General features: G+C 45.5%; 1 protein-coding gene across 2 annotated transcripts in view; it reads left to right on the top strand.

Moving 5' to 3' along the window:
- The window catches only part of LOC138296661 (UDP-glucuronosyltransferase 2A2-like), a 426,472-nt gene that overhangs the window by 129,797 nt on the left and 281,069 nt on the right, over positions 1-15,606 (top strand). Inside the window, exon 4 of one of the 2 annotated variants that reach the window (XM_069236020.1) lies at positions 11,024-11,569. The exons of the other annotated variant lie outside the window; for it this stretch is intronic. Coding sequence (XP_069092121.1) covers positions 11,024-11,569 — 546 coding nt within the window. The remainder of the gene's footprint in view (positions 1-11,023; positions 11,570-15,606) is intronic. 2 annotated transcript variants of the gene reach the window in all.

Here is a 15,606-nt window from a genome sequence, read left to right as displayed (position 1 = left end):
CTGGGGACAGAGGGATGGGCCCGCTGGGTGGGTGCTGTGCTGGTGTTTCCTGAGGGGGGAGGGTCTGTGGTGGTTTGTGACTGTGTCAGGGGAACCGACTGTCATGAGGTCCCTGATGGGCCGGGCTGGTCATCTTGATCCAGGTGTGCAGAGCTGCTGTCATCACTGTGGGTCTCTTCTGTGGGGGGACTGGATATGTCTGGCACCTCCTGTCCGGTGACGTTGGGTAGGGGTCCTGTTGGGGTGTAAATGCATAGTTATTGTATGTTTGTGTGCCATCTTGAGCAATGGGTGAGTTACCCTCTACTTCTGTGCTTGCATTATTGGCTTGGCCCTTGTGTGATTGGTGATTTTGGGGCATGAGTGAGTCTCTGTACTGGACATGCTTTGGTGATGGGTGTCCATGCATTGGTGTTACATGCAGGGCTTGGTTTTGTGATGTGTGGGTTGTGTTGGTGGGGTATCTGTGGGTTGTTGGGGTGATGGGTGTGAAGGTAAGGGTGGCGGTATGTGATGGCATGCAGGTGGGGTGTGGGGGATAAAGTAGTAAAGATATGATTTACCAGAGTCCAGTCCTCCTGCTACTCCTGCGCGGCCCTCAGGATGCAGTATTGCCAAGACTTGCTCCTCCCATGTTGTTAGTTGTGGGGGAGGAGGTGGGGGTCCACCGCCAGTCCTCTGTACAGCAATCTGGTGTCTGGATACCACTGAACACACCTTCCCCCGTAGGTCGTTCCACCTCTTCCTGATGTCATCCCGTGTTCTTGGATGCTGTCCCACTGCGTTAACCCTGTCGACAATTCTCCGCCATAGCTCCATCTTCCTAGCAATGGATGTCTGCTGCACCTGTGATCCGAATAGCTGTGGCTCTACCCGGACGATTTCCTCCACCATGACCCTGAGCTCCTCGTCAGAGAACCTGGGGTGTCTTTGAGGTGCCATGATGTGGTGTGGGTGATGTGAGAGGTGTTGTCTGTTGTGATGTGTGAGGGGATGTGTTGGTGTGTGTTGTTTGAGGTGCGTGGATGTTGTGTAAGTGATGGTGTTGTGTGTCTGTGGATGCTGGTGTTGTTTTAGGTAGTCTCTCTCTCTGGCCTTCCTTCAAAATTTTGGTATTAAGGGTTTGTGGGTGATGTGGATGTGTGCTTTATATTTGTATCAGGTGTGTGTATTTTGAATTGTCCAATGTGGTTGTGCTTTGTTAATGTGTGTGTATTTTGAGCGCGGCAGTGTGTACCGCCAATGGATTACGGCGGATGAAAGACCGCCGCATTGATTCGTGGCTCGTGATACTGTGGGCGTATTCTTGTTGGCGTGACGGTGTCGGTTTTGTTATCGCCAGTTTATCACTGACCTTTGGTGTGGCGCACTTGTATGGGTGTCTGTATTGTGGTGGATTCCGAACTGTGGGTCATAATACCTGTAGCGGAATTCCGCGGCCGCAGCGGTATGTTGGCGGTCTTCTGCACGGCGGAAAGCAGGATTTACCGCCAGGGTTGTAATGAGGGCCATAGACACATGCACCACAACCACACCAACCACTTCAACAGCACACTCATCCAAACAAACATATTCGCAGAAAATCTCACATACACCAACACCCACCAAACAAAAATGCACACACTCACCTGAACACCACACACCTTCAAGGAAACACACACTCAAATGTACACCACATACGCCAGACCCACCTGTACCTGCAAAATGACACACACACAACACACACTCCAGCTCCTGCTACCTCCCAAACCTCATCCTCTCCCATCCCTTCCACGCCTTCTCCTCCACCTGCTTTTACTGATTACCTGTCCCTGATCCCTGAGAAACCAAAACCCACACCTCCCAAGAAAGATCATTGAGGTGCCTGTTTGCCCACTAGATGCTCCTTACTGAGAAGGTTGCCACTGGCAGTGTCATTAGGTGGCAAGTTCTGGGCCAGAAGCCCAAATTGTGTACCCACATATTTAATGTACAATTATTATTATTTGTTGTTACTTAAATGGTTCTGAGAGATTTGTTGAAAAATTATCATTTATTTTCACAAAGTTTGTCCTGACATTAATAATAGTAATTGATGATGGCAAAGTTACTAATGCATATGTGAGTAACATAAACTTAATTTCATTTACAGGTTTTATTTTTTACATATTTGTATAGTGCATACATTAGTGATGAGCATTTGTAACGGAGATGTTAATTGTGGTGCAAGCATTCATCATGATAATGGACATTTACACCAAAATTAAACATGTTGTTTTTTGTAACTTGTGAATGCAGGTGTGATTATTTAAAAATGAGGTGTTAATAATAAGCACATATGCACTGCACATGAAAAAAAAAACTTTTGAGTTAAATGACATCTAATGATTACCAGAAAATGCACTACGAAAGAGTAAATGGGACATTAATACTTATATGACATGTTTTAAAGTTAGAGGTGACATTGAATGTGCATTTCTTGTTAACCCACTTGTTGCACTGTGTAGTGCAATTACTGCATTTTATTAGATGTACGTAGTTTCAGTAATGTGTAATATATATGTATCTGATTTGGTAGTCTAGGGAAAATAATTAAACACACCTGTATGGACATATTTTGAGTTTGGGATTAATGTGGCTTTTTGTGTAGGTGTCCATTAGCATGAAGGCAGTTTAGACCAAATTGGTAAATGTAAATAATATATAGAGGTGTGTTTTTTCAAATGTATTAAACTACAACATTACACACACATATGCATTGGACGTTATTGTAGTATTGCTTGCAAGTATTTTTTTTAAATGCAGGAGTCTGGCGCAAATGTACAGAGACAAATCCAATGGTAACAGGTAAAACAGACACTTACCTTCAGTTCCAGCGATGACAGGGTTGATTTTCCTCATAGTCCAGCAGCAGCAGCAAAGTTTGAGATTGTACAATCGGGTTCATGGTGGCAAGGAAATGAAAAAGTAAAACAAAGGTAAGTTTCGACCTTATATGTCTTCAATTCCACTAACTCAGGTGTGGAGATTTACCTGCCACAGTTACATTGGCGGGAAGGCTCATTGTGATTGGCCCAGCGGTAAAACTGGCTGTGGTCCCTCCACCAGCTACTTTTCCCTATGGTGCCTTTGACACGGGTGGAAAATCATGGCAGTGATGGCATTTTGCCAAGGGACTTTCGTCTATGGGCCTACCAGTATCTAAATAGAGCAGACGGACAACCTTGTCGGCAGACGGATTATCCTATGGAAAAACGAAGGCGGGACCGATTCTGCCAAGATCTAAATCAGGCCCTAAGTTTGTCTGATGATAACTTGGGAAGTGACATTCTGCATGTTTTTGTTTGCATTGGCGCTGACAAGTGACTCTCTGAGTTCTGTGTCATGGCATTGTGTTACACACCAGTGACTCTTTGACATACAGCAGCTCTCACTAAAAGGTAAAAAAAGGCTGTTGATTGCCCTTTAAAACCGCCTGTGGCCTGACCCAGCTGTAAAAGGAAGATTGGAGAGCTGATGCCCGGTAGCCGTTCTAGCATGTGTCCAGGTGTTGGCACATTGCATTGGACACAGTAAGATTTGCTGGTGCCCGGCATAATCTCATATGTGGGTCAGTAATAACTGGTGGATCAAATATCCATCTGTATCCCCTTATATTCCAGCAATGTATTCAAGAGTAAAACCACTATCAGTGTGTTACAGGATGAATTTACGGAACAAGTGATCACTTAATTTAAGCTATGGAGTAGTTTCAAAGCAAAGAACTTCATAGCTATGTTATAGGAGCAGTCTCAGCCGCCCCTCCTCTCTGCCCGGCCCAAAAGACAGGATTTAGTGTGAAGATTTCATCACAGGACAAGTGAAATACTCAATGTTCCAGCCACATAGTACATCATGTCCCCAGATTATCAAAGGGTGCAATTAACTGTGCCTCTTGTTGAGTCCCAGTGGGTCATAGAGAGGGCCACTGGAATTTTGTGAATGTGATGCATTGGCTTTTTTGCACAGTTATGCATTTACCAGAATTGCTGTATACTGTATACTGAGAATGTATCTCAACATTACAAACTAGTGAAATAATATTGCCATAAAATACGCAGTCTTAGGGTACTTAATGTACATTATTTTGCTGACTATTTTAGTGATCTCTAATGCATACTTCGGACCTCGATTCTCCAGAATCATCTTATTTTTCTATGTAAAAGCTCGGGTAGGCCTCCAAGTCATTTGATGCATCTTAGGCACCACTTGGGACCGGATTTCTCTAGGGTAAATTTAGAAGTGAATGGTAGTATGAAAAAGCACGGCAAAGGTTTGTGAGTACACACAGAGTTAGAGGTTTTGTTCAGGTATCCACTCTATTTGCAGTGGCTACTCCCCTCATGCTCCCATGAATTGTCCAAGGCTGCACCCTTAAGCCTCACTCCAAAGAGCAGCGGATCTGTGCATGCTCTGATTTTTCTGCAGCTGCAAGGGAAATCTGTCCACATAACAATCTACAGATACTATCTTTGTGAATCAAGTTTCCGGTTTCTGACACTTTTTGCACAATACTCATGTTTTGTGATTTTTGCCCTATCAGATTATGTCCTTCCTCACCTTCCATGTGTCTGTTTTGCTTTTTTCTCGTCTTTCTTTTCTTTCTCTTTCTGTCTCTCTTTCTTTGTCGTCCATCTCTTCTCACTCTCTCATTCTCACTTATATCGCTCTTGTTCACTTCCTCAGACCTCCCTCTCTCTCGCTTTCGTGTCCCTCTTTCTCTTACCTCTCTCTCTCTCTGTCTTGACCCCTCCTAGCCACGCGAGTGAATGCCAGATCCTTTTCAGTCATTTTCAACACTCCCTTCCTATAACCCATTCCCTTCCATCAATCACAAGGGGAAACATTGCTGGGATTTAAAATGATCGCCGTTTACTATAGTAACATTACATGGTTCAGAAAACATCATAACTTGTGGTCATTCGTACGTTCTATGGTTATCTCTTATTTTTGTGCATCTATCCTTTTGATCAATACTTCTGATTTGTCATCTTTATTGAATGTTGCCAGCATTCTTGCACAACCTCTGAGCGATGGCTCCTTTCTGCATGTGTCTAGCGCTTAACAACTTCTAGGCTTCCCTTGCTACCAAATTCTACTTAGGCAGCCCTCAACCCAAGTGCAAGTGCTGTGTCCTCCTGGTGCTGGCCATTGACTGTTCCCCATGCCCCTGCCATGAGGCATTCCAAGGATACTGTCTGTGCTTTTCTGGCTGTCTTTGTGTTATTCCCACGCTCTGCTTGTGGTTCGTCCCCTTCTGCTCAACTATGTGAAACCTAGTTGTTCCAGTGCACCTATCATATTGAGTAAGAACATGTCCATCCCTACCCCGGTCAAGTGGAACCCATCCGATGCGTAATACTTAGCTCTTGAGGTTGATAAACCTCAAAAAGGAGCCCCTGACATTGGGCCTGCATACTTTCACCATCAAGATCTTAAATTTTCGCCTGTACCTCTCTCTGCGGTCCCTACCTCATTTCCATTCAGGTTTAATATGATGTCAGCTGGGCGCAGCAGCCTTGCCACTGCTGTGAGCCGGATACCATAGCCCCTAACAGGTCCTTCCTCCCGAGACATGCTAGATCATTACCCTCAAGGTAGATTAACACAGCATCCAGTTTTCCCTCCAGTAGCAATGTGCTCCGGATGGCTGGCAGCAGTTGGGCCCATCTCATGCCTGGTTGCCCCAGCCATGTCACTGATGTATTCTGTAAACAAATCTCTTTGTACTCTTTCTGGGCTGCTGCCCACCTATGTGCTTGTGGGATATACTAGTGGCCTAAGATCCATACCCTACGCCTGTCACCTGGAGGGTCTGTCGCGAAAAAAAAATGACTTAGGGGTGCTGGGCTGGATGTAACCTTTGAATGCGCTCAATGCCCAGTGACCTAGCTGTTTTATGCACTCTTGGCTAAGCCAATTTCTTAATGCTGTTGTGTCTGCACCTATGCGAAAGGAGTGGGACCCAAATTTTTCTGAGGGGGAGCCCCACTTCAGCTACAATCATCCTAAGCACTGTGATGAACTGAAAGCGCCTCAGGCATGTGCCTTTCTCGTGTCTGAAGAGTGGTTAATCTCTCTGCACTGCCCTCTTCATGTATTCCTGCATGATGTATACTGGGCAGAATTTGCTGTTATCTAGTCAGTCCAGACGTGAGTACTTCCAGTTTGCCTCCTAATCTGTATTCCTGCATAAGGTATACTGGGTAGAATTTGCTGTCATCTAGGCAGTCTAGACATGAGTACTTCCCATTTGCCTCCTGATCTGTCTTTGACCTTCGCAGGTGAAGTATCATATATCCCTCCCCCATGTGGACACCCTCACCTAGAAGGCAAGCCCTCCCTGGTTCAGCCTGTAGGGGGCTACAAGCTTGCTAATGCGGTAGGCCCCCAAAAAATGCTAGGGCAAAAGCTGCTTTGAACATCATGCCTTTGTGCCCTGGTCTACATAAGTCAAGGAGCCCTGTGAGAAACTTTTTTTTTTGCACAAAAAGCCTCTGGTCCCTGCACTTGGGTTTCATCCGCCCCCACCCTTTCATGGCTGCCCTGCAATAGAATGAATTGACTTGGTCCCTCCTTTTAGCCAGCTTTGCATAGTAGGAGACAGCGATGAGGTGTGCTTGGGCCCGAGCCTTAATTTTTCCCCCCGTGAATGCCCAGTGTATGAACCTTTGCAAATCTTCATTTGTTATGGTGCTCTGCCACAATGCGCCGGTCATGTTCCCAGCACTTACTGTATTTTGTGGGGGATTTGGGGGATAGTGCATTGTCCACTAGTATCTTTAGGCTGAGTCTACTATATCTCAAAGGCACTGGTGTCATGTGCAGGTCTGTGTGCGGCACCATCTGTCTGAGCCTCTGCCACTGAAAACAAGTTGCCACATCGGCCACTGAATTTATCACTACCTGGGATCTGCCAGGCCCTAATTGCTATGATAGCCCAAAATTGGCACCCCACTAGGTTCCTACTATATGTACCACTGCCACGCACTGTGCTGTTCCCATGTTTAACTCTTGCACCACTGCGTGGTTATCAGACCACAGGGTAATCCATCTACTGGCTAGCCTGTGCACCCATATGGCGAAGGCAACGATGATAGGGGAGAGTTCCAGCACTGTGATGCTCTTGGTGAGTCCCTTCAAATGCCAGGTGTTGGGCTAGTGTGTGACTGCCCAGGCTGGGCCCAGCACAGTGCTGAAGCCATCGCTCCCTGCAGTGTCTCTGAATTGTTCCAGCTGCTCAGCCGTCAACCATGGCTCTCGCCATATTACTGTTCTGTTAAAGCTGCCTCGGAAGCCCAACCACTGAACCAGGTCTTTTTTCCTCCTTATGGAAGCTGTACCCTGTTATGTTTCTTAGTTAGGCACTTGGTGAGCCACGTCAGATACCTAACAAATGGCCTGCTTGCTGAGATCACCCTGTTCACAAAATTGAGCCTGCCTAACAGTTGTTGCAACTCGGCCAGCGTGACCTTCTTTTTTGTGAATAGCACCTCTATACTTTGCTTTAGCTCTCCTACCTTGGTCTGGGGGAGCTTACACACCCTTCCACTGTATCCAGCTCAAGCCCTAAGAAAGGCAGGCAGGTGGCTGGTCCTTGCATCTTTTTGCATGCAAGTGAAACCCCTGCTTTCCGATCAGTTCTATAAAGGACTTCAGCAAATCTCCACACTCTGTGGTGCCTGTTTCCCAATGAATAAGAAGTTATCCAAGTAGTGCGTGCACCCCTCTGTTGTGCACCATGTTCACAGTTCCCATTCTAGAAAGCTACTGAAAGTCTCAAAACAAGCACAAGAGATCACGCAGCCCATGGGCAGGCGCTTGTCACAGTAATAGGCATTAAAAAGCTGGAAACCAAGGAGGTGATAGCTGTCAGGGTGCAGTGGCAACAGGCAGAATGTGAATTCAATATCTGTTTTTGCCAGCAGCGCCCCTTTTCCTGCTGCTCTTATTAAGTCAACTGCACCGTCAACTTTCGCATAACAGACTAAACAGCTATCCTGTCCCAGCCCATCATCTACTGATTCATCCGGAGGGTATGATAGGTGATGAATCAACCTGTATTTCTCCTGTTCCTTCTTTTGTACTACCCCTAGAGGGGAAACAATGAAGGTGTCAAGCGGGGATGGGGGGTTCCAGACAGGGTCCCGCGACCCTGCAAAGGCAAATTTCTTTTGATATCTTATGCCTGGCCACCACTGGGTTGTCCCTAACTGATTTCAGGTTCTGGCAAAGGCGATGGGCCTGAGGACCTTGGTACGGTATGGTGAAGCCTGAGATGAGTCCCTCTGCCAACAATTGACCCTCCTTCTGCTTGAGCTATCTGCTCAGTAACCGTATAAGCAAGCCTGTCGGAATGGGGGTTGGAAGAGATGCTGCTGGTTCCCAGGTTCCCCCTTCCCAAGACACATTTGCAAGTTTTCTACCTCCTGTTGCCACTGTCCTTGCTTTCACTTGCCCCTCTTGCCTTTTCTCACTCAACTGCTGGGTGTATTCCTCTGCAGTTGCTGCAGATGTGTCTAAAATTCCAGGTCTGTTCCCATTTACACTCATCTGTGTCATACTTCCAGCATGTTGTGGTGCTGTTCCCCTCTAATTTACTCCCAGATGGGGTCCTTGCCATCGTGTGTGAACCCATCAAACTTCCCTTTTCACCCCTCGGTGCAACAATTATGCTCTTGAATGTTCACCCCTTCCCTGGCCGCCACAATGTGGTTGGTGAAAACCTTCTACATTTGGTGGTCCCAGTTGATGACTGGCCAGGTCTGCATTTTTTTCCCTGAGCCCTTCATCATAGCGCAGCCAAGCGTCCCCTGGTATTTTGCTGTGCTTCATGCACCTTTTGATAATGGAGGAACAGCGGTGCCACGCTGACTGGGAATTTCTCTATAAAACCTCATGCCAAAGTTCTAAAAGCCCGCAGCCAGGTCTCTATGGATCTCTCTACCATTGGTCTGCACCTGTCTTTCCTTTTCTACTCCTTGTTGTGTGTAATTAAATCTAAACCTGCCAGGCACACCTCTAGGAGTGAGAATATGTAAATGAACTCCTAACGCCATATCCTTTCTTTAACTGCCAGAGGAATAAGGCTGGCCAGCCCTGTTTCCCTCACTATTATGGGGGTTGCCTGGAAAGGGTCAAATGCATTCACTTGATGTCTTTCCACCCCTACCCCGTGTGTTGTTCCTTCAGTCCATGCTTTCATGGGGTCAGTCTCACCCAGAGGGACCTTGTCACTGACTGTGGCCTGCCCTGCCTCCTTCCCTCCATCCTTGTCCTTCTGCCTCTGCTTGTTTGTGCCCTCTGCGCCTGAGGCTCTGTGACCTCATTGGCTTTGGCTAGTGCTGCTCCTGGCTCCTCCCCAGTGTTCTTGGTATTTGTGGGAGTTGGTGGTTGCCCTGTGTTTATTCCACCCACTCCCTGACCCTGCCAAGGGCTTAAGCCAAGCCAGTATAATGGCAGGTAACCTGGAGAAATTGAGAATCTTGATCCTGGCCACATCCTCCAAGGGTTCCCATAAATTATGTTGGAGGCTGTGCCTGCTGAGGCCAGGCTCCCATCCCCCATGCCATCCACCTGCTTGACTAATGTGGGCTTGATCGTGTGTGCCTTGCTGCCCCAGCGTGCCCTGTTGTGTGGAATTCAAAACATCCACTTGCACGCCATAATTTGTTATGCCTCTGGTGGGTGGGACCCAACCTCTTTCTGCTCCCTCATGGTACAGATCCAATTTCTCCTTCTCTCTAAATCCGGGAGGCTTTTGAGCACGCACCCAGATGCTGTGGGCTTAATCCCTGGCTTTTCCGCACCGGGTTCAATGTGTGTGCTGCTCCCTTCAGACGTTGCCACCCTCGTATGCATCACCTCAGCAGTCCTCATCGCCCTTGTTGCACTGGCTGTGCCTGACACCGCTTCACCTCCTCCACCTGTGAGCCTCACCGGTTGCTCTGATGCTCATGGAACCAGCTACTCCGATGATCCTTCCACTGCATCTACCAGTCAATCACTGAGGCCAAAATACCACGGGGAGGTCATGTCTTGATCTAGCAAGGCCAAAACTGTGCCTGGAGGGTGTTGTGCCCTTCTTTTGATCACCTTGGCCCGCTGTACCGTTCCTCCTAATTGACGGGTTCAAACCTAGCCGGCCAATCTCCACCGTCCCTTTTCACTGGCTTAGCGGCCTACCACTTCTGACGGTCTGCCCTCGGGAGGAGGTCTTTGCGGGATCCTCACTGGTCAGGCTTCACCTCACACAACACGATTCTCAGAGGGAAGTTTTTCTCTGCTCATTTGCAAATTTGTTAACATCCCAATTTGACAGTCAATAACGTTTCACATTGGTAAAGCTTTAATACATGTCACTGGACTCACAATTAGGAGAAAATGCCCCTTTTTCACGCCCCTTGTAATTGCGATTTGTAATGAGTTGCAAAATGCATTTTGTGATTCATAAAGGCTTTCTGGCTTTGGCACATTGCACCCTTGCATTTTGCGATTGTAAGGGCTGTTATTTTGTGAATCACAGGCTTTGAGACCACAAATGCTAAAGTGGGCCCTAGGTTATATGTGGAAGTATGGAGGAAAAGAAATACATCTAGAAATATTTTTTGACAAATGTTTGAGTGTGATACTTGAAAGTCTTAAGATGAAAGAATGTGTGCCACCAGTATCAGCCATATTAATTAGTGGAAATATTTACAATTGCTTTAGCCTCCTGGTCTAACACAGAAAATTCAGAGGACTTTGCACGTGTTTCTTTGCAACACGAGTTCAAGTTAATCATTCAAAGATATGTCAGCGGTACACTGATGTGAGTTACTTTCATTTTGTCGGCCAATGTGCCATAATTTCCACTCATCCCTTGCACACCTCACTTGTGAGAGACAGCAGGTGTACCAACTTGCAAAATGTCCCGGAGTTGGATTTTTGCATTTCTTTTCATTCATGTCTCGTGTCTGGGGCACGGTTTCTGTGGCAAGGTATTAGTTTGGCCTACCGATGCCAGTCACTGGCTTAATATGAAATTCATCCTCGAAGAACTTGTTGTCCGAGGTCACCGTGTGACTGTCCTGGTGAATCCAGCCCAGTTACTCATTGAATCTGACAAACCATCGCCTTTCAACCTTGAGTGGTACTCAGTCCCGTTTACCAAGGACATGCTAGAGGCTGCTGTCGAAGACATGCTCAAGTTCTTGATGAATGACTTGCCTGATCTGTCATACTGGGAGACCTTCCTTAGGATAAAAGCATCCGTATCTAACATGATGGCCATGCAAAGGCAAGCCTGTGATTCCACTGTCCTGGACACCGCATTGGTGGCGAAGCTACGTGGCACTGGTTTTGATGTTCTTCTTTCGGACCCACTAGCCCCTTGTGGGGAGCTGGTGGCCGAGCTGCTGGGAATCCCTTTTTTGTATACTTTTAGATTCTCTATGGCTAGCACAGTGGAGCGGCTTTGTGGGCAGATCCCAGCCCCTCCGTCCTACGTTCCTGCTACAACGATAAGCTTCATTGACCAGATGCCCTTCATGCAACGGGTGAAAAATGTGCTGTTTATCCTTTCTCAGGATGTGATCTTCCACTGGCTCATATATAGAGAGATGAGTGACTACTACAGTGAGGTCACAGGTGAGAAAGATGATTATTGATGGGGGATATTAATCTGCATGTCAAGTAGTACAAGGGTGTCACTGATATTCATGGGGCCTGGTACAAAAAATTGTTTTGCTCAACCAGTTGTGATTGTACCTTCGGCCATGTCCCTTAGGAAGAGTAATTTATTCCAGCAGTCTGTACAAAAGACGTCTGTCTAGAAACAAGTTTTATTTGAGGGCTCTAGAAAAGGCACCATGACATGTTCATAAAGCACCTCAATGCTTGCACTCCTACCTTTCTATGTGTTTTGAGGAACAGATTAGATGCCCAACCCAGTACCCTTGAATCTCAAAGTAATAAGATACAGGCTATGATCGGAACGCATATGGTTGTGAAATCGTAAAGGTAAGGCAGCCATTTTCTTTCTACATTGGGCTGTCTTCTTGATAAAAAGAACAAACCACTGCCAAGGTTTGAGTAGTTTCTTCTTCAGTTCTGCCTCACTTGAGTGGTGGCTCTGTTTTGCACAGTCATGTAATTTTCATTTGTGCAGCAGGGGCTGTCCCAATAGGTCCCAGAGGTTTGAGGGGCCATTGAACCCTGCTTATTAATGCATTTTGCAATTCAAACATCAGGCAGCAGGCCAATTTCCTTCCTTGCACTATGACCCATGACACACTGGATACACCACTGCTTTTGCTTTTCCATTGCATGTGGCTTCAGATGCACTTTGCTTTGGGAAATAATTCTCCACCAGGCACATTTGTTTTGTAGAATTGATGTGGCAAGCAAAAACTGCCAAATGCACGTTTTTCCGTGGTGCCTAATGAAGTATTTGTAAACTGCATTTCACTATAGTGACTGTTAAACACCAAGGAGATGTCTAAAGATTAGTTTGGACTTAAAAAAAAAAAAAGTATGTTTACAATCTTACTTAGAGGCTTCTCATTACTTATCAATTGTTGACTTTCTTGTCACTCTCATTTGTTTGCTTCATTTTCAATGTATTTGTTTTCCTCATGTTGTGTTTGCCCTTCCCCAGGAGCAGAGCGTCTTAACCATCATTATGATCTGATGACTTGTATCCCGCTAGGGAATTATTGTTTTCTTTCTTGCTAAGCACTTCATGAGAGCACACGTGTCTTCTTGCTCTCTCTCGTGCGCTGCTTGCCCCACCAAATACCCTTCAAGTGATCTCCATGTTGCTCCCTCCTCCCGCTCACCTTCTCGTGCCTTCTTTCTTTGTCTGTTTTTGTGGATGCTGCACAGCATTTACAAAAAGCATTTTGATTTTCGAAGATTCTGTGGCAAAGCCAATAGATCAAAAGAGCGAAGACTATTGACTCTGCCAATGCTTGTTTAGAACAAGGCAATTTTCTAGGTTTTGTTTTGTTTGTTTTGGAAACTGGTATTTTTAAAGAACATTTTTGTGTATAAAAGTCAAAATGAGGTGGAGTTCATTACTCAATTGGCCAAAGCCCCTAACCTCAGAACTTCTATTCCCGTGCACAACACTGCACAGGGCACATGGATAATTTGTTCAGGCATGCTCTATGAAAGTAAGTCACAGCTGTACTCTGTGCCAGTGCCATGCGTTACGATTCTGTCAGCACTGTCTTGTACAACCAGGAAAAAAACTATCCATGGATGTCAACCGGTGCGCATCAGTGGTCAATTTATGCTCAGGATACTGTAAGAAGGAGCATTTGGCTTAAAATGGGTCAAAAGAACAGGTGTGCGAAGTGGCAATGTTTTTCTTTTGCAAACTGTCTGAAATTAATACTATGATTATTATCCATTGTTTGTGGAGTTTTCTGCTTTCGAGATTCCTCATTAAAATCAGACTGATCCGGCACATCTTTCCATACAGGTAGATTCTGGTTTAGTAATTGAACATGTTGCGCCACTGGTCGTATCAACCTTTGATATTGATTTGAAGTGTACTGAAGGAGCCAACATCAGCACAACAAGTTTAATTACTGTGAAACCAATTCTGCTCCACAAGAACAACAGAGAGGATTGTGTCTGACCCATGAAGTTTTAATAGCAGCTTAATCATAGTTACAAACGTTAATCTTAGTAATTTGATTTATCAAGTAAGGATGTGTATCTAATTGATTATTCAGTCTGAACTTCTATATAATGTAGATAGCATTGCAAATCATCACAATGTGAATATGCAGATCTAAGTCAGTATCAGTTCCATAAAGGAACTTCCTTATTCTAAATACAGCATCAAGAATAGAGAGGGGAAAATTCTAAGCAGAAGATGTAATTCTTAACTGAACCAAATGAACGTTCATGGAGAAAGCAGATAAGTTCAAGAGACAAGCTCAAGAACCAAAGATAGCAGTATCAGCTGAATTAGGGAAAGGCCTTCCCTCAGCGAAGTCAGGTCAGGATCTGCTGAACAACTCTTAAAACACACAATTAAAAGAACCATTGCATTCTCTTTGGAACATCTTCCCCCCAACTCCCCATCCTTGTAAACAATCAGGTTTCGCTCCCTCCTGAGAGCAGAGAGACTCCCTAATTTCCCATTGCCAAACAAAGGCTCACACAGCCACATGACCTTGGAGACACAGCCTGGTCCACCTGGTGCCGAAGGCTCTTTCCCATCCTAACACACTTTGTAAATCACTTTGTAAATCATAACAAGTATCCAAATAATTTCGAAGTTAACATTGCTAAAACAAACAATGAGCTATTCTCCTGACAACATACATTTTGAGGCATCTGCAATGAAAGGATAGAAGTGTGTAAGCATTTTGAAATTACCATTAGAGATAATACAGTGGAAAGCTGTGGATAGCTTGAATTACGTCTGGGGTTCTCCATTTCCCTCAATTAATCATAAATCCTACGTTGTTCATTCTTCAACTCTAATTCTTCCCTCTTCCTCTTCATACCCTTATTCTCTGTGAATTTCATCCTTGCCTTCATCATTCTAAATCCCTTCACCAATAAGCAAATCACACAAACACCAATAATCAATAAGGTCCTTAATATAGCACCCAAAAGTCCACCATCAGTGCTACTTATTCAGCTACCTACTGCAGAGACTCCTTTCCCAATTGCCTCCCAGCCATCTGTCCCTGCCAACTCTTGCAAGTCTGTCAATAAGCCGGTAACATTCTTTATGTACTTTCTGATCAGACACCGAATTCGGTAAGTCAATAGTGTAGTCTCCACTTCCTAACTACTGTGTTTTATTTTTTGAGTACAAGAGGCATGCGCCCAGTTAAGCCGTCCACCACATTTAACAATTGTGTTGGTGACCAGGATGTCCTGAAAGGTGCCACACTAACGTGGCTCTAGGTGCAACTTTCTGAAGTGCTTTTTTACCAGACCCAGTCTCCAGGACTGAGGTCAAGGTACTGATCTTGGTTCTGGGCAGTAGCTACTGCTTTGACCTGGTGAGAGTCAGAATGCACCACATCATCCAATGTTTGCAATAGTTGAGAACCATATCGTCTAAAATGGTTACAAGGCGCATTAGTAGGCAATCTCATGGCTCTCCTCATGAGGATATCATATGGTGACAATCCTGTCCTCCGATCATTGGTACTTCTTAGTTCTCCTCAACAGCAGAGGCAGAGCAACTGGCCACTTAAGAGATGTAGATGCACACACCTTGACAAGACGAAATTTCAGTGTGCAGTTAATCTGCTTCACTATTCTAGATGCTTCAGACCAGTAATCACAATGCAGATCTGGTCCACATAGAAGCCTACACAAAGCATTCTCATGACTTCACTACTGAAATGCGTCCCACAGTCTGACTCAAGAAAAACCAGGAACCTTAACTGGTAAATCAATTCATGCAGCAGTAGTTTGTCTACATTGAGACTGTCATTCCTCCTACTTGGATGTGCTTCCACCCAGCGGGAGAAAATGCACACCGAAGCTAAAAAATATTGCAGCTCATTGCACACGGTCATTCAATAAAGTCTAGCTGCATTTGGCTGAAAGCACCACCCGATATCCCAACAT

The sequence above is a fragment of the Pleurodeles waltl genome, chromosome 1_2, assembly GCF_031143425.1.
Source record: "Pleurodeles waltl isolate 20211129_DDA chromosome 1_2, aPleWal1.hap1.20221129, whole genome shotgun sequence".
In the NCBI taxonomy this organism is placed as follows: domain Eukaryota; kingdom Metazoa; phylum Chordata; class Amphibia; order Caudata; family Salamandridae; genus Pleurodeles; species Pleurodeles waltl.
This window is presented reverse-complemented; position numbering and strand designations above follow the sequence as displayed.